The sequence below is a fragment of the Osmerus eperlanus genome, chromosome 7, assembly GCF_963692335.1.
Source record: "Osmerus eperlanus chromosome 7, fOsmEpe2.1, whole genome shotgun sequence".
In the NCBI taxonomy this organism is placed as follows: domain Eukaryota; kingdom Metazoa; phylum Chordata; class Actinopteri; order Osmeriformes; family Osmeridae; genus Osmerus; species Osmerus eperlanus.
Window position 1 is genome coordinate 3,020,669 of NC_085024.1, and position 19,702 is coordinate 3,040,370.

Below are 19,702 nucleotides of genomic sequence, written 5' to 3' on the forward strand. Positions count from 1 at the left end.
TATATATAGCATACTTAGATAGACAGGTATAGATGTATATTAAGCTCTCTCGTCCCTTCTTTCATTTGGTCTGTCTCTCTCCCTCTCTTTTGTATCTATATCTATCAGTCTCAGTGTGCTCGCCTGCCGCTTTCTCTCTCATTCTGCATCTCTATCTCTCTCTCATTCTGCATCTCTATCTCTCTCTCTCATTCCGCATCTCTCTCTCATTCTGCATCTCTATCTCTCTCTCTCATTCCGCATCTCTATCTCTCTCTCATTCCACATCTTTATCTCTCTCTCTCTAATTCTGCATCTCTATCTCTCTCTCTCATTCTGCATCTCTCTCGCTCTCATTCCGCATCTCTATCTCTCTCTCATTCTGCATCTATATCTCTCTCTCTCATTCCGCATCTCTATCTCTCATTCTGCATCTCTTTCTCTCTCTCTCTTATTCTGGATCTCTCTCTCTCTCATTCTGCATCTCTATCTCTCTCTCATTCTGCATCTCTATCTCTCATTCTGCATCTATATCTCTCTCTCTCATTCCGCATCTCTATCTCTCATTCTGCATCTCTATCTCTCTCTCTCTTATTCTGCATCTCTATCTCTCATTCTGCATCTCTATCTCTCATTCTGCATCTCTATCTCTCTCTAATTCCGCATCTCTATCACTCTCTCTCATTCTGCATCTCCATCTCTCCATTTCCCCCTCAATCTCGTAATCTCGTCTTCTGTTATCCACATCTATCCATTATCATCTACAGCACATCTCCCTCTCACTATCTCTCCCTGATAAATCCTTCTTTCTCCCTCCCTGTCCCTCTCTCCCTCTCTCCCTCTCCCCCCCACTCCTCTCTCTTTCTCTATCTCTCTGAGACCTGTCTCTCCCCCTCCCCCTATCCTGTACTCAGAGGAGGACAGAGAGGAGAACAGGGCCTGCCGTCTGGATTGGCGCAGAGCTAAATTGCTCAGCTTGAGCTTGGTCATGGCTCAGCTCTCCTTGAGATAATGAAATGACAATTAATGAGAAAGCTGTTGCCACTTGCTCGTTTGCCCTCTCACACACTCACTTGTGGAGGAGAGGAGGAAGGGATGGGGAAACAGAGGAGAGACACCCTCTAAACTTTGGGGCCAACTAGTGTGCTGCTTAGCTAGCTGGTGATCTCACTGACTGCTGTCGGAACGATTACAATGATTCATGAGACACAATAAACAACAATCCATGACTGTATTAGTGTGGGTGTGTACGTGTGTGTGTGTGTGTGTGGGCATGTTTACGTGTGTGTGTGTTTGTGTTCAAACAGAAAAAGAAAACCTTTGCCTATTATTAACCCTGTGGCACTTAAGTCTATTCATTATGTAGGATAGCCAGAGGGGTGGATGCCCACACTACAGTACTGCTTAGCTCTACTGAGATGCAACACAACAGTCAGAGCTTCACACTTCCTGGATGCGAAAACCAGAGACGCCTTGAAACGGCTTTTCATAAAACATCACTGGTTCGCAACCAAATTAGCATATTCTCGTCACTCAAACCACAGACACGCTCCAAACAACCGTCTGTTTGTGTCTCCCCTCCGCTGCACATTAATGTAGTTCTCTTTCATAGACAATAAACTTGTCTCACGAAATGAAAACTTCTAATTCATTACCTCCGCGTAAAAGTAAAATAAAAAAGACGAAAAAAATTCACATTTGTGGAAGTGGAGTGTGAGATCTGTTGTGTTGTAAAAGACTCCGGGCGAAAATGTAATTCTGCTGCTGCTCTCTCTCTGTACGTGTGATTGAGCCAGAGGAAGGAGATGGTGGAAAAGGAAAAATAAGCTCTCTAGGTTTCTCTACATCCAGACGAATGTAATAAAGTCCTGTTCTACAATACCCAAACCAAGAAATTGCATTCGCTGACTGGCCCGTCTCATTATACCGAGTTAACTGTTTCATCACAGCAATTTGAAGTCTCCATTCAACTGAAATACATTTCAAGCTCCAACAAATACAGATGGAATCAATGTGTATCCTGTAAAATGTCAGATTCATAAATGGGAGAAAACACACTGGCAATCGTAATCATCCATACGTAAGCTGCTTTCGATCTGCTAAATGAATAAAATGCAGAATGTAAAGTCGCCCCTCACACACTGACACAGTAACACGGGTGGGAGGAGCCAGAAAGTGTACCTGGTGATGACTGGCCTTCGCTAGCTCCTGATTGGCTGTCTCCACATTGGATGTGGTGGTCTGTATGTAGTCCTCGATACTATCTGGAACGAAACATCAAACATCATGATCACTCACCTCACACAAACCTCCCCCATACACACACTCTACAGCAGGGGTCTCTAACCGTGTTCCTGGGGAGCTACCTGCCTGGAGGGTTGAGCTCCAACTTTAATCTAGCACACCTGATTTTAATAAGGAGCTAGTTTGTAAGATAATTAGTATTGAATCAAATCATATGAGTGTGTTGGAAGCAAAAATCAACAGGCAGGAACAGGGTTGGAGAAACAATGCACTGTTTAAGAGAGCATAATGTTTTGTTTTTGATATCTTGATTTATGCATACCATGTTTTTTTAATCATTCCAAATGACACCCTATGGTTCCAATCATGCACTTATGAAATGACATTGATTTTGCCGCTCTGTGCTGATGCACTATTTGAGTCTGTCTATACAGACTGTGTAAAGGTCTGTCTATACAAACTTTAAAGGTCTGTCTATACAGACTGTGTAAAGGTCTGTCTATACAGACTGTGTAAAGGTCTGTCTATACAGACTGTGTAAAGGTCTGTATAGACAGACTGTGTAAAAGTCTGTCTGTACAGACTGTGTAAAGGTCTGTCTATACAGACTGTGTAAAGGTCTGTCTATACAGACTGTGTAAAGGTCTGTCTATACAGACTGTGTAAAGGTCTGTCTATACAGACTGTGTAAAGGTCTGTCTATACAGACTGTGTAAAGGACACTCAGATTCCATAAGACGGAAAGCAACCCACATCCCTCTCATTATGACGCTGTCACTTTTAAATCTCATTTATCTGAGAGCTTTGTGGTGGAGGGCCTACTGCTCATTTCCTGTTGCTCTCTAGGTGTCCTTGTGCATCTGGACCCTCCACACACACACACACACACACATGTCCCTACATGCACACACAGATACTCATACATAAACACACACACACCCTCACCACTAATCGAGGAGTTGTGTTTTAGTGCATGGGCATGCTTGAAGGCAACACTCAGAACAGAGTGCTATATGTAAACCTGATTGACACACATCCTGTCGTCTACTGAAGGACACACACACACTCATACACACACACATACACACTTGAGGTAGAACTAAAACATTTAAACCTATTTGCCATGTAGGAATGATCCAAATGACTTGTCCTAATTCACTGCACACATATTTACTACAGCAAGTAAGAATTCATTCAAAGTCAATTTAAATTATTTTCCCAATTAAAAACAAATGTTTGGTTCACCAGTTAAATGAATGAATACTTCTCTCCCACCATCCCCCCCCCCCCATGTCTCTCTCTCTCCTCTCTGTCTCTCTCTCTGTCTCTCTCTCTCTCCTCTCTGTCTCTCTCTGTCTCTCTCTCTGTCTCTCTCTCCTCTCTGTCTCTCTCTCGCTCTCTCTGTCTCTCTCTCTGTCTCTCTCTCTGTCTCTGTCTGGGTGTTCTGTCTGCTCATGAGGAAGATCCCTGGTCAGCATGATGTTATGAGTCACTCCCATGTTGGTATCTGACAGAAACAGATAGACACAGAGGGACAGAGATAGACACAGAGAGACAGAGCTAGATAGACACAGAGAGACAGAAATAGATAGACACAGAGAGACAGCTAGATAGACACAGAGAGACAGAGCTAGATCGACACAGAGAGACAGAAATAGAGAGAAAGAGGTTCCAAGGAGTCAACAGCTGTTAACTGTCAACTGTCCAGTTTCCATACAGAAGAGATCTTTATACCTAGTTATACAAGGAAAAAAGGTGGAGAACAGTATAGGAACAAATACCGAACAAGTCGGACATCTTTCTAAGCAAAATGACAGTAGAAAAATACAGTAATTTGAAGAACTCCACAGCAAGCTAGCAAGCTAACAGTTCACCTTCGTCTCCATGACAACGTAGTGAGTTGTTGTCAAACAAATCAGAGCTATCAAAACAGCTAAGTAGTTAGACTAGCTAACTGAATGAAGTGAAAATACAGACAATTTAATATCCTCTTAAATGTACTAGAATATGGATTCCCTCCCCCCTGGTATGGAGGCAATATCCATAGTATATCCAAAGGATATTACTAATGAGAATGGCCGAAAACAATACAAACAAAAGCTTCTAAAAAACAACCCACAGATACTATATGCCGACTCCTACAAAATTGGAGATGTCAGCAACCTAATTTTCTACAGTGACCAGCCCCTCGCCTGGCACAGTGCTATTAAAGCGCACTACCCCTCAACTAAAAAAGAAGGGATTTGCAATGGCTGGAAACTAAGAATAAGATAATTATTATTATTATTCATACGGGTACTAACGACTTAAGAGTACTGCAAGATAAAGTGGCCACTGCACTTAAAGGTGTCATAGAGAAAGCCACACACACTTTCCCTAACTCAAGAGTAGTGATCTCTACCCTGCCACCATCCAGAGGATTAATGCCAGCATATCCAGAGACTGTGCACTCAAGCCTAACGTCCAACTGGCCCACCACCCCACACTTGATCTTGACTGTCTGTATGACCAAGTACACCTTTACAAATCAGTAATCCCTACCTTCGCCAAGACACTCAAAGATGTAGCGCTCAATCGAAACCCCAACAACTCCCATAGGAGAAGCATAAGGCCACACAGCCCAACCAGAGCAAGGAGAAGTCTTCCTGGAGCTACAACCAGAGCAAGGAGAAGTCTTCCTGGAGCTACAACCAGAGGAGCTGCACACAGAGGACCTACAGCCAAAAACCCCCCCCACAAGACTACAGCACCACCAGACAGACAGACAGAATCCATCAGGACCAGAATACCTACCGTCAGAGAGTCCCCACCTCCCGATCCATTCTACCCAAACCAACCCTGGTCAGCCTCAATATCCTCCCCCCCTGAACCTACCTGATCCTCCCCAGCGCACCCTCTACAACCCATCCACAGAACAACAAGAGCCCAATCCTGGCCGCCATAGCTACGCTCAAGCTGTGAGTAGAGCAACACACCAAGCCCCATCATCCTGCGAGATGAGGAACATTCAACAGATGCTCAGCATGCTCTGCCAGCATCTTATAGCATAATAACAACAAAATATTAGAAATATTTTATGAATTACAAAGCTTTTACCATATCATGCTGGAATATACAAGGACTGAGGTCCTCTACTTTTGGCCTTAAGAGCAGAAACCCAGATTTTACTAATGAAAATGGGAAAATAAAAAACATAGACATAATTATCCAATTTGACATAGCAAATGTCAAATTGGCTTTCTACCAAATTTCCGTACATCGGATCATATATTCACTCTACAAACATTTGTCGACCAACAAATTAACCAAAACAAAAATAAAATCTTCTCTTTCTTTGTTGATTTCCAAAAAGCATTTGACTCAATCTGGCATGAAGGCCTTTTATATAAACTGATAGAGAGCGGAGTCGGGGGGAAAACATATTACCTCATAAAATCAATGTACACAAATAACAAACAAATAAGTGTGCAGTCAAAATTGTACAAAGGCATACAGACTTCTTTGTCCAAGGTCGAGGAGTAAGACAGGGATGCAGTCTGAGTCCCACCCTCTTTAATATTTACATAAATGGTCTGGCGAGGGAACTAGAACAGTCTGCAGCACCTGGAATCCCTCTCCTGGACACAGAGGTCAAATGCCTCCTCTTTGCAGACGACCTTGTGCTTCTATCCCCAACCAAGGAGGGACTACAGCAACATCTAGACCTGCTGCACAGGTTCTGTCAAAATTGGGCCCTAACAGTCAATCTAAAAAAGACTAAAATTCTTGTTTTCCAAAAAATAACCAGAAATCAGGATCCCAAATATCGATTCCTCCTGGGAACTGACCAATTAGAATACACCAAAAATTATACTTACCTTGGTCTAAACATCAGCACCACAGGCCACTTCCAAAAGGCTGCAAATGACCTGAGCAAGGCACAAAGGGCTTTTTACGCCATCAAAAGAAATGTTAAAATTGACATCGCCATCAAAAGAAATGTTAAAATTGACATCCCCATCAAAATCTGGCTTAAAATGATTGAATCCATTATAGAACCCATTGCGATATATGGCTGTGAAATCTGGGGCCCACCTACAAACCAAGAATTTGCCAAGTGGGACAAACACCCCATAGAAAGCCTGCACGCAGAATTCTGTAAAAACATACTAAGAGTTCAACGAAAACCCCAAACAATGCCTGCAGAGCTGAATTAGGAGTGTATCCTCTACTCATCAACATACAAAAAAGAGCAACTAAATTCTACCTACACCTTAGCCAAAGTGATGAAAATACCTTCCACCACAAAGCCCTTCTATGCCAAAAGATGAAGCCAGAGAAGAGTCCTCTCATCCAGCTAGTCCCGAGGCTCTGCTCACCAAACCCCACAGAGCCTCAAGACAGCAGCAACATAATTAATCCAAAACAAATAGCAAAATAGCAAAAAGAAAAATACATTGTTACATACAATACATGTTGAATTTAAAAAGACAGTACACAATGGCAGAATACCTGATCACTGTGTCTGAACCAAAAATAAGGAAGACATTAACTAAATACAGACTCAGTGAGCACAGCATGGCCATAGAGACAGGCCGTCACAGGCAGACATGGCTGCCCAGAGAGGAGAGGCTGTGCTCTGTCTGCTCACAGGGAGAAGTGGAGACAGAGCTCCACGTCCTAACAGAATGTGACCACTATAAAGACATTCAAACCACATACTTCCCCAAAATTACCAACATATACAAGGAATTTGAAAATGTAACAAATAGAGAGAGACAGTTTTATTTATTGGGAGAAAAACCTAACTGCTGTATTTTAGCTGCAAAGTATGTATCAGCCTGTCATGGCCTTAGAGACAGCCACAATGAGAACAATGTATAGAACATGTCATATTTTGTTTACATTTTACTGTAATAAAAAAAGAAAAGAAAGACATGTTATGTTCAAGAAAAAATTTCTAATCTATTATTTGATTATTACTATTATTATTATCATTATATAACCTGGTGTATGTGCGTATGTATGTGTATGTATGGGTATATACGTGTGTATATATATATGTGGGTGTATGACTTGTGACTGTGACTCTACTTCCTGTGTAGCTGCCCCTGGCTGTGACTCAACATCCTGTCCAGCTGCCCCTGGCTGTGACTCTACTTCCTGTCCAGCTGCCCCTGGCTGTGTCTCTACTTCCTGTGTAGCTGCCCCTGGCTGTGACTCAACATCCTGTCCAGCTGCCCCTGGCTGTGGCTCTACTTCCTGTCCAGCTGCCCCTGGCTGTGACTCTACTTCCTGTCCAGCTGCCCCTGGCTGTGGCTCTACTTCCTGTCCAGCTGCCCCTGGCTGTGACTCTACTTCCTGTGTAGCTGCCCCTGGCTGTGGCTCTGTGTGGCTGCACGAGTCAGAGTAGGAGCGGAGCATTAATCCAGGAGTCACGACTCGTCCCAGCTTTGCCTCTGCGAGCTGAAAGCTCTCACCCAAACTTCTTGGATGTGTTCATGTCCTCCCACGCACACACGCACACACACACTCATGCACACACACACACTCACGCACACACACATGCACACACCACATACGCACACCTGCACACACACACACACACGTGGACAGGAATGTGCGAGGTAGCAAAGTGGAGAAGAGGAGGGTTATTTTATTTCTATATCTGCAGGCAGTGATCCAGGGTGTGATTATGTTCTGTAATGGCTGTGAACTACCCAGCACAGTGCATCTCTGAATCTCACTCATGGCTCTGCACTATTCTCTACACACAGCCCCCCCCCACACACACACCCAGCCCCTCCCCACACCCCTCACTCCCCCACACCCCTCACTCCCCCACACCCCTCACTCCTCCACTCGCTCTCTCTCTGTCTCTCTGTGTCTGTCAGTATCTCTCTCTCGCTCTCTCTCCTCTCCCTTTCCTCTACAGGTGGGCTGTAGCATGCACTACAGGACACACACCCTGTCAGCAGCCAGAACAATGCAAAGAGTTAGAGAGGCATTTCTCAAATTAAGGGTGCAGAGGTACTACAGGGGGGAACGTGAAAGAAAGCAGAAACATACGAGAGTAAATCATGAAGATGTGGGTATAGGGGCTACCTGGATTCAGAGTAAATCATGAAGATGTGGGTATAGGGGCTACCTGGATTCAGAGTAAATCATGAAGATGTGGGTATAGGGGCTACCTGGATTCAGACATCAGGAAAAGGCAGTACTGAAGCCACAAAAGTTAGAGGACTCCTACACTCAACCCCTCCAGTAGCAGAGATCCTCTCACAGGGGAAAACAGAAGCACTTTGTACTCAGTAGTACTGTACTCTCATCTGTCATCCTCCATAGCTCCTCTCTGGGAAACACTTTTAGTTTTTCTCTTTATGCCTAAACTAATACAAACAGCGCCAGGGAACTTTGCTAGGAACCAGACAATGCAACTTGTATGATATTCAACATAATGAGCCACATTACTCAGTAGCTAAAATGTTAAGTACCCTAATTATAAATAGAGACCCCTGGGGCACACACAGACACACACACACAAGTACACCCACTTTGGCAGAATTAGGGTGAGTGAAAATGAATTTGAAGCACAAGTTTAAAGGTCATATAAAGGTCATCCATGCTGGGCTGATGGACATGACACAACACAATGATGCCAATTACAACTAGAGAGGGTACAATTTCTGGGGAAATTGTAGGGTGTGCTTGCTTGCGTCGGTTGCACAGGGGTCCATTTTTGAATGACATTTTTACAACTGATATTTCTGTATATTTTATATAAAAATGCATAGGGCCTACTTATTATTTATAAAGATTACATAGATTTAAAATCATCTTTTTTTTGCTGCTCATTTACAACTCAAAATACGAGTGAAGTGTAGAATGAAATATGATGTCTTCTCATTTCCCCTGCAAGAGGCAGCCTCATAGCTGAATCAAAGAATACATTTGGCAGACCGGTGTAAAAATTGACCTAATCTCTACGACTTAAACGTCCTTTTAAGTTTTCCCTTCTCGTGATATTTTCAGGCATTTAGCCTACTCATATTGCATTCATTCATTAATAAAGAACCCCCTTTGAAGATTATTCTACGACGTTACCCGGCAGTAGAAGATGGAATCGCGATTCAAACATTACCATCTGCTAACTGAAAAAATGCACCCAAAAATGTAAATAAGATTGACATTTATTTAGTGGAAAATCGCTCATTCATAAAAAGCTCACTGGTAGCGATCATTGTCAGTAACAACGCAAAATGCGATATAGCCCTGTGTGGAGAAGCTTCCCCGGTAAATTCTACTACAGTACAGTACTAGACTACTGCTGTGTTCGTCTTGGTAGCGATTGCGTTGCTTGAATTCGATTTAACGTTCCGTTGTACGGTTTAGGCTGAAATTAATTATTTTCATGAACAGATTGACAAAGTTTAGACTGTGGCAATGAAGTTCAGGTTAGTAGTCAGATAGTTTCACCTATTGAAAGACTTTTGATTTAAGTAAGGGGAGTGCCGAACATGTTCTGTCGCCGTTTGACTTCCTAAACAGCTGTGTAAGTTAGATGTTTTTGTAGTGTCTCGCGTAGGCTACAGCGTTGCAATGAGCAACACTGGTTTGAAACCACAGGTAATGATAATTTCACCAACAAATCGTTTACTTGTAATGTAATGTCATAATAAATCCTACAACGAAAATGTATTTGTGAGGAATGTTTATTTTAACGATTGAAAACAGATGCATCATAGACCACTGTGGTATGTGTTGCCCGGGCAACAGAGGCTAATGTCATGCTAATGCTTCAGTGAAATAGTAGACTACCGTTTCCGAAAGTAGATGTGGGCCTACTTCCTTAATAATATCAGCTAATATTGTACATTACATTTCATAATTGTGTTTCACATCACAAAGTAAAATGAGTAAATAGTTATCACCCTGCCCTCTTTGCTTGTGGCGTTTCTGCAGCTGCCTTGCAGTAAAGCTATAGTTAGCCTAGCTATCCCCCAAGTTAACAGATGCGAAACGAATGTTCTGCTACAGGTAGTCACGCGTGTTTTCGTGACGTTAGTGACGTAGTGACGTTAGTAACGTCAGTGACTGTGGCTAGCAAATTAGCCACCGTTAGCTTCACTTTTCACCACAAAAACGCAATTTCTACTTAAACCATGCAACGGAACGTAAATAAAAATACAACCAACGCAATCGCTAACAAGACGAACCTTTTGACACCGCCGCTGTGTATGTAGTCCAAAAAGAGACTGATCCTTAGGGGGGCGAAAATAAATAATAAATAAATATATACGTGAGAGAACAAAGGTTGTGCCCTTGCCGAAGGCAAAGCACACCCAATAAGAAGGAGAACCACACTCCAATCAAGACACACACACCCACACAGACATACACACACACCCACATAGACGTACCCACACACAAACACACACAAATACACCCCTCCCCTACACACACACACCCACATAACCCCCCCCCCCCCCCCATACACACACATACATACCGATGGTGTCTCCCTGCTCGTGGACCATGCTGGCGAGATCCCTCATGATTTGGCTGATGTCCAACATGTCCCTCTGAAGACAAACACATGACAACGGTTAAATATTGTCCACATTCAAGGATTTAAAGGGTTAAATATTGTCCACATTCAAGGATTTAAAGGGTTAAATATTGTCCGCATTCAAGGGTTTAAAGTATTAACTGTTCTCAACATTCACAACACATTTCAAAAAGTTTCCTTGCTGAGGTCAAGTGCTCAAAAAAAAATGAATTGTAAAAATATGAAACCCAACTGGCTCCTGTATCAGTCAGGGGGAGTTTCTGCTTTCACCGCAGGAACGCCTGTGCTTGAGTTGACTTGTTTTTGAACTGAGTGAACACAGTGAGGGAGAGAGAGAGGGAGACAGAGAGGGAGAGAGAGTGAGTGATGGAGAGAGAGGGAGAGAGGGAGAGAGAGAGAGGGAGACAGAGAGACAGAGAGAGAGAGGGAGAGAAAGAAAGGGAGAGGGAGACAGAGAGGGAGGGAGAGAGACATAGAGAGGGAGAGGGAGACAGACAGGGAGAAAGAGAGAGAGGGAGAGAGACAGAGAAGGAGGGAGGGAGGGAGAGTGAGTGATGGAGAGAGAGAGAAAGAGAGGGAGACAGAGAGAGAGAGATAGAGAGAAAGGGAGAGAGAGACAGAGAGAAAGGGAGAGAGAGGGAGACAGAGAGAAAGGGAGAGGGAGACAGAGAGAGAGGGAGGGAGGGAGAGAGAGAGAGAGAGAGAGAGAGAGAGAGAGAGAGAGAGAGAGAGAGAGAGAGGGAGTGATGGAGAGAGAGAGGGAGTGATGGAGAAAGAGTGAGTGATGGAGAGAGAGTGAGTGATGGAGAGAGAGGGAGTGATGGAGAGAGGGAGTGATGGAGAGAGTGATGGAGAGAGAGAGATGGAGAGAGGGAGTGATGGAGAGAGAGGGAGAGAGTCAGAGAGTGAGAGATGAAGAGAGAGAGAGAGTCAGAGAGTGAGTGATGGAGAGAGGGAGTGATGGAGAGAGAGTGATGGAGAGAGAGAGATGAAGAGAGAGAGAGAGTCAGAGAGAGAGTGATGGAGAGAGAGAGATGGAGAGAGAGAGAGATGAAGAGAGAGAGAGAGTCAGAGAGTGAGTGATGGAGAGAGGGAGTGATGGAGAGAGAGAGAGTCAGAGAGTGAGTGATGGAGAGAGGGAGATGAAGAGAGAGAGAGAGTCAGAGAGTGAGTGATGGAGAGAGGGAGTGATGGAGAGAGGGAGGTGAAGAGAGAGAGAGAGTCAGAGAGTGAGTGATGGAGAGAGGGAGGTGTGCTCTTTTGGACCTGTAGCGACTCCTCCCAAACTCTCTCTCTCTTTGAATCTGTTCTCGCTGTGTATCAGCTCAAAGCAATATGGAGCCTTATAAACCCCTCTGTCTATCTCCCTCTCCCAGGTCCCCCCCTGCCCCATTATTGCAGCATGCAATCACAGCTGCGTTTGTGTAGCCTAACCCACTGGGCCATCCATCACAGGTGTCTGAGATTGCTGGGGAAACTGGCATCCATCCGGGCTCCTGGCACACACCATCTGGATGGAGCCAAAATGGCCTCTGGCAGGAACCTCATGATGCTAAAGACTTTTTCGTTTGCTTTCGTCTGTATGCACCTCTCTCCATCGCAGGAAAGAATTACAACACGTTTCTTTTACCTGGCAAAGTGCTTGGCAACTGGGTCTCAACACTGGAATGACAAAAAGCTGTACCAAACTCTTGAGTTATAACAGGAGAGAGAGAGAGAGAGAGAGAGGAGAGAGAGACAGTGAATGCAACAATGCTCACTCATTCATGCCAATAAAGCATGATTGAATTGAATCGAATTGAATTGACAGAGAGAGAGAATGAGGGATGAAAACAGACAAAGCGAGAGAAAGAGAGGGATGAAGACAGAGAGATGATGAGAAAGAGAGATGAAAATAGACAGCAAGTTAATGAGAGAGAGAGATAGATGATGAAAGACAGAGATGAAAAGAGAGAAAGAGAGAGGGAGAGATGAAGACAGACACAGAGAGAGAGAGAGAGAGAGAGAGAGAGAGAGAGAGAGAGAGAGAGAGAGAGAGAGAGAGAGAGAGAGAGAGAGAGAGAGAGAGAAAGAGAGAGAGATAGAGGGATGAAGACAGACAGGGAGAGATGGTAATGGCATGTTGTGCTATGTGAAGGCCCAGCCTGGGGCGTGTGGAGTGGTGAGGGGGTGAGGGGGTGAGTGGGCTCGGGGCCAGAAGTGTGCCTTTCTCCATATTTCATGGGGTTATATTCAGCTCCTGGTCTCTCCTGGAGCAGGGGACCTCCAACAGAACACTCTCACCCAGGCACCTGTCATCACATCCCGCCCCTGTAGTCACTGTGAGCCTGATGAACACACAGAACCACAGCTCAGAAGCAGAACACAGAAGCAGAACTCAGGAACCACAACACCCAGAGTACCAGGGCCAGGGTTCTAGACTGGGAGAACTGGTCTGAAGCAGGCGAGCCAAGGCTGGAGACTGCAGAGGAGGGGGGAGGGAGAGAGGAGGAAAGGAGGGGAGTGAGGGAGAAACAAATAGAGGAGAGGAGGGGAGATGACAGAAAGAGAAGAAGAGGGGGGGAGAGGAGTAGAGGAGGAGGAGAGAGTGAGTGAGTGAGAGAGTGAGGAACTAGTGTAGAGAGGAGTGAGGGAGAAAGAAGGAAGGAGGGAGGAGTTAGGGAGAGAGAGAGGAGGAAGGGAGGGAGAGAGTAGAGAGGTAGAGAGGAGTGAGGTAGAGAGGAGGGAGTAAGGGAGAGAGGAAGGAGAGAGAGAGGAGGGAGGGAAAGAGGAGTGAAGGAGAGAGGAGTGAGGGAGAGAGGAGTGAGGGAGAGAGGAGTGAAGGAGAGAGGAGTGAGGGAGAGAGGAGTGAGGGGAGAGAGGAGTGAAGGAGAGAGGAGTGAGGGAGAGAGGAGTGAAGGAGAGAGGAGTGAGGGAGAGAGGAGTGAGGGAGAGAGGAGTGAGGGAGAGGAGAGAGAGAGCTGCTGCAGCAGACAGTGCCCCCTGCTCCTGAGCAGGGAACAGCAGCAGAGTTAGTATGCAGGCCAGCCTCCAGGAGCAGTCACTCAGCTCACAGCCCTGATAGCGGCTCCAACCCCCCGCCGAGGACTCTGGGAGATTCTGGCCTCGCTCCGCCGCCCTCCAACAGGTGAGGCAGCCAGCCCCGCCCCCTGCCTCAGAGGCACTAACACACTGGCCAACCAGACTGGAACAGAGGGGGCAGAGGAGGGGGAGAGGGAGGGGGGGAGGGGAGTCTAGGAAGGAAGAATGACAGCGGGAGAGAGGGTGAGCGTGTTAAAGAGAGACAAAGAAAGGCAGGGAGAGAGCGAATCGGAGAGGGAGAGAAGCGAGAGTCATTGGATAAATGATGCGATTATGTCCCGCCCTGGACGCTCAGCGTCTCTGGGGGTGAATGGAGGAGTGGGCTGGCCTGGACGCTGGGGTCCGCGTGATGATTGGAGGGTCTGTCGAAAGACTGCATCTCCTTTTGATTGACTATTTTGTACTATAAAAAGTCGCCGAAGCTATTCAAGCTCAGTCCCATAACGGATTTTGCAACAGAAGTTGAAAGACAAACGGCTGCAACCTATTTCTTGGTATTTGCTTGGTAAAATTGCTAGCCAATTTTCATCATACATTTCATACAATTATGCATCACATTCCTTGTTTCAGTTGAACCTAATTCCCATATTTCCTTCGGGTTTAAATATTTTTTGGTTAAATAGTTCATTCATTCATACAGTAGGCTAGGCTAGTGTCGTAGGGGTGAACTAGCCAGTGAACTGAAAATGTATATGATGTAGGCCGAAAATGAGCTTCCCCTGTTTGAAAGACCAGCAGCCGCCACTGGTCCAGAGGACACGCCAGTCGTAGTCAGCGCTGGGTGCTGCAGCAGCTGTGTGTAGGTGAGCCTGATCCCTCCAGGACACAACCAGGGGAGTCTGTGGGCCTCCAGGACACAACCAGGGGAGCCTGTGGGCCTCCAGGACACAACCAGGGGAGCCTGTGGGCCTCCAGGACACAACCAGGGGAGCCTGTGGGCCTCCAGGACACAACCAGGGGAGCCTGTGGGCCTCCAGGACACAACCAGGGGAGCCTGTGGGCCTCCAGGACACAACCAGGGGAGCCTGTGGGCCTCCAGGACACAACCAGGGGAGCCAGTGGGCCTCCAGGACACAACCAGGGGAGCCTGTGGGCCTCCAGGACACAACCAGGGGAGCCTGTGGGCCTCCAGGACACAACCAGGGGAGCCTGTGGGCCTCCAGGACACAACCAGGGGAGCCTGTGGGCTTCCAGGACACAACCAGGGGAGCCTGTGGGCCTCCAGGACACAACCAGGGGAGCCTGTGGGCCTCCAGGACACAACCAGGGGAGCCTGTGGGCCTCCAGGACACAACCAGGGGAGCCTGTGGGCCTCCAGGACACAACCAGGGGAGCCTGTGGGCCTCCAGGACACAACCAGGGGAGCCTGTGGGCCTCCAGGACACAACCAGGGGAGCCTGTGGGCCTCCAGGACACAACCAGGGGAGCCTGTGGGCCTCCAGGACACAACCAGGGGAGCCTGTGGGCCTCCAGGACACAACCAGGGGAGCCTGTGGGCCTCCAGGACACAACCAGGGGAGCCTGTGGGCCTCCAGGACACAACCAGGGGAGTCTGTGGGCCTCCAGGACACAACCAGGGGAGCCTGTGGGCCTCCAGGACACAACCAGGGGAGCCTGTGGGCCTCCAGGACACAACCAGGGGAGCCTGTGGGCCTCCAGGACACAACCAGGGGAGCCTGTGGGCCTCCAGGACACAACCAGGGGAGCTTGTGGGCCTGCTAGGACACAACCAGGGGAGTCTGTGGGCCTGCTAGGACACAACCAGGGGAGCCTGTGGGCCTGCTAGGACACAACCAGGGGAGTCTGTGGCCCTCCAGGACACAACCAGAGGAGTCTGTGGGCCTCCAGGACACAACCAGAGGAGTCTGTGGGCCTGCTAGGACACAACCAGAGAGACCTGGACCGTCTCATCCCCCCTCCACACCCTCCACACGCCTCTGAGTCATCATCTGCTGTGATCATCCTCTTGTCCTCCGCCAGCTCCCCTCTAGTCCTCATCCCAGCCCTCCTCCTCCTCCCCTCCTCCTCCGCCCCACCTGTGAGTCTGTGGCCCTCCAGGACACAACCAGAGGAGTCTGTGGGCCTGCTAGGACACAACCAGAGAGACCTGGACCGTCTCATCCCCCCTCCACACCCTCCACACGCCTCTGAGTCATCATCTGCTGTGATCATCCTCTTGTCCTCCGCCAGCTCCCCTCTAGTCCTCATCCCAGCCCTCCTCCTCCTCCCCTCCTCCTCCGCCCCACCTGTGAGTCTGTGGCCCTCCAGGACACAACCAGAGGAGTCTGTGGGCCTCCAGGACACAACCAGAGGAGTCTGTGGGCCTGCTAGGACACAACCAGAGAGACCTGGACCGTCTCATCCCCCCTCCACACCCTCCACACGCCTCTGAGTCATCATCTGCTGTGATCATCCTCTTGTCCTCCGCCAGCTCCCCTCTAGTCCTCATCCCAGCCCTCCTCCTCCTCCCCTCCTCCTCCGCCCCACCAGAGGGAGACGGCTTCCCGGGTGATCGACGCCCTGTGTTCCTCCTGCCGCCGTGACAGGGCTCGAGCCGGATGATCGATCGCGGCGTTTGTCGACAGTCATTCGGCGTCGGAGAGAGCGTCGAATAGTTTGACTCGCGGGAGGCGTAAGCCGTCGCTCGCAGTGAGGAAGATTCCGGAACAGCAGCGCGGAGCAGGGGATTAGCGTGCGCGGAAGTGTGACGGCGAGAGAGGGAGATTCAGCGGCCCTCGCGTCTCTCACAAACACTTCGCGGAGCCGTGGGACTGGAGATTGAAACGTCAGTCAAACCCAGAACCTGGTGAACTCCACCACGCGTGTGCCGGGACGTTCCGCAGGGACGGACGTTGATCCTGATGATGGGTGCAGTCCGCCCCCGGGAACGAGCCTGCTGTTGATGACTGTGGAGATGATGTGATTGTGCACAGATGACATTATGGATGATGAAGTGATGATAAATAGCACGCAGGTGTGGGGAGAGGAAGGAAGACACGGGTCATTTTTTTTCTCTTCCATCTCTTCCTTTCTTGTTTTTCCCTCCCCGGTTCCACTTGATCTCTTGGTCTTTGCTCTCTCGCCTCAAACATTGCTCTCTCTCTCTCTCTCTCTCTCTCTCTCTCTCTCTCTCTCTCTCTCTCTCTCTCTCTCTCTGTCTCTGATAAATGTGTTTACGGCTGATATGAGATCCCCGCCCCCCCGCCCCCCCGCCCAGGGCCTACAGCAGCAGGACACAGAGTGACTGCCACAGCAGAAACACTGCTAAGCTGGTTTACGTGCACTGGTGAGGAAAGGTGAGGGGGGGCGAGGGGGGGTGAAGGGGAGTGAGGGAAAGGGTGAGGGGGGGTGAGGGGGGTGCGGGGAGGTGAAGGGGAGTGAGGAAAGGGTGAGGGGGGGTGAGGGGGGTGCGGGGAGGTGAAGGGGAGTGAGGAAAGGGTGAGGGGGGGTGAGGGGGGTGCGGGGAGGTGAAGGGGAGTGAGGAAAGGGTGAGGGGGGGTGAGGGGGGTGCCACCCGTCCTGCCCGGCTGCAGAACGCTCCAGCCTGGGACTCCTCTCGCCTGCCCTTGCTGAAGAAACCGTTTCAAATGTAAAATCAAATGTTTTCTTCTCTGCCGTCGCCCAAGGACTCGACACCCCAAAACACAGAGTACAGGGAAGCAGCTAGCAGGCTGACGGCGTGTGTGTGTGTGTGTGTGTGGTAGGGGGTTTATGGGAGGAGGGATGAATCTAGAATAACAACTTAGAGAGTACACCCTGGGCCAGCCTTCCAGCAGAGATTTCCTGGTTGGCGGTTCTGTCACGAAAGATCCTGTTATAATGGCATCTGACATCAACATTCATGTTGATCCACCATTCTCTTATTAAAACATATATAGAGTTTATATAAATGCAGAAGATAGTATATATATTGAAATGTTTTGTCAGTGAGGAAAAATGAATTAGTTTACTGCCTTTCCTGGTCACTCCTACGGGTTGCCATGGGAACATGCTCAGCCAATGGGACCTCTCCTTGAGAGACGGCGGAGAGAACAATACAGGAAGTAAATCAACAACCATTTTGGGGGACGGACAGGAAGTTTACGACACAGACGTTTTTCTCCCAATGACAGAAGAAGAAGAAGCCTCCAGACAGGAAGAGTCCTTCACTTCCGGTCAGACAGCGCCAACGTCCTGTTCCCCCCTCTCCGTGCTCCTCCTGACCCTGTCAAGGGTAAGCTCTGCCTACTGTACGCCACGCCGCGACAACATTGGTAGCTACCGCACGCTTCCCCGGCTCTCCTCCCTTCCTCTCTCCTCCCCTCCCTCTCCCCTTCCTCTCTCCTCCCCTCCCTCTCCCCGCCCTCTCTCCTTCCTCTCTCCTCCCCTACCTCTCTCTCCCCTCCCTATCTCTCCCCGCCCTCTCTCCTTCCTCTCTCCTCCCCTACCTCTCTCTCCCCTCCCTCTCTCTCTCCCCTCCATCTCTCTCTCCCCTCCCTCTTTCCCCCCTCTCTCCTCTCCCCCCTCTCTCTTCCCCTCCATCTCTTCCACAGCGCCAGGTGTTGTTGCGTTCTCATTCCCCTTGAAAGCTGTCCTCTCCTTTTGCCCTGAGCTGTTTTCACATTCATTCACGTTCTGATGAAACGAATCCTATGCCGATGGGTGGGGTTGGTGTGTGTGTGTGGGGGGGGGGGTGTGGGGGGGGGGGGGGGGTGAGGTGTGTGTGTGTGGGGGAGGGGGGGGGGTGGTGGATTGGGAGACGTGCGCGTAAGTGTGTGTGCGTGGGTGTGTGTGTGCCGGTCTGTGTTTGTGTGCGTGTAGAAGGAGGAGGGTGCGATGTGTGGATGTGTGTGTGGATGCAGACCGTGGTATCAATATCCTATCTCCTATCTGTGTGTCTGCATGAAGAACAGTAGCATCATACTCAAGGACAGCAGGACTGAATGTAATTACTCCTTCCAGAGGAGAACTAAACTGCTACTGACAGAACCCAGCATGGGAGGACAGAAGCACGGTAACCTTAGCAGAGGAGGAGGAGAAGAGGAGGAGGGGATGGAAAGGAAGAGGAGGAGAAGAACATGATAACCTTAGCAGAGGATGAGGAAGGAGAGGAGAGAGGAGGAGAGGAACATGGTAACCTCAGCAGAGGATGAGGAAGGAGAGGAGGAGAGAGGAGGAGTGTGTCCTTTGTGTAAGGGGGGGGGAGAGGATGAGTGTCTATAGAACAGGGGATTGGGAGGGGCTACGAGGACTACAGTCTGCTTTGCACTGTCATTCTCTCTCTCTCTCTGTCTCTCTCACTCTCTCTCTCTCTCTCTCTCTCTCATTCTTTCTCTCTCCTTCTCTTTCTCTCTCTCTCTTTCCCTGTCTCTCTCTCTCTCTTACTCTGTCTCTCTCTTTCTCTCTCTCCTTCTCGATCATTGGGGGTTCAACCATTCAGAGCAGAGGTTCAGCAGTGTTTCAGAAGAGATAGTGATGGTGTTTCCTCTGAGGGTGACAGTGTTTCACAAGAGATAGTGATGGTGTTTCCTCTGAGGATGACAGTGTTTCAGAAGAGATAGTTATGGTGTTTCCTCTGAGGGTGACAGTGTTTCACAAGAGTTATTACACGGCTCTTCTTAATGCTGTAGAATGCTCCATTCACTTGAATGGGGCTTCCCAACGTTCTGTGGTGTCTGTGAGTGTGTGTGTGGGAGTGTCTGTGAGTGTGTGTGTGGGGGGGTGTCTGTGAGTGTGTGTGGGGGTGTCTGTGAGTGGGTTTGATGTGTGTTTATGGATGTATGTTTGATGTGTTTGTGTTTACAGTAGGTGTGTGTGTTTGTTTGTGTGTACAGTATGTGTCAAAAGTAGGTACCTGTGTGTATACATTAG

General features: G+C 48.4%; 1 protein-coding gene across 1 annotated transcript in view; it reads right to left on the minus strand.

Moving 5' to 3' along the window:
- Nucleotides 1–19,702, minus strand: part of tsnare1 (T-SNARE Domain Containing 1) — a 98,589-nt gene that overhangs the window by 6,918 nt on the left and 71,969 nt on the right. The window contains exons 9-10 of the mRNA XM_062466525.1: nucleotides 10,712–10,784; nucleotides 2,161–2,243 (exon numbers count right to left, since the gene is read on the minus strand). Of these exons, the coding sequence (XP_062322509.1) occupies nucleotides 2,161–2,243; nucleotides 10,712–10,784 (156 nt within the window). The remainder of the gene's footprint in view (nucleotides 1–2,160; nucleotides 2,244–10,711; nucleotides 10,785–19,702) is intronic.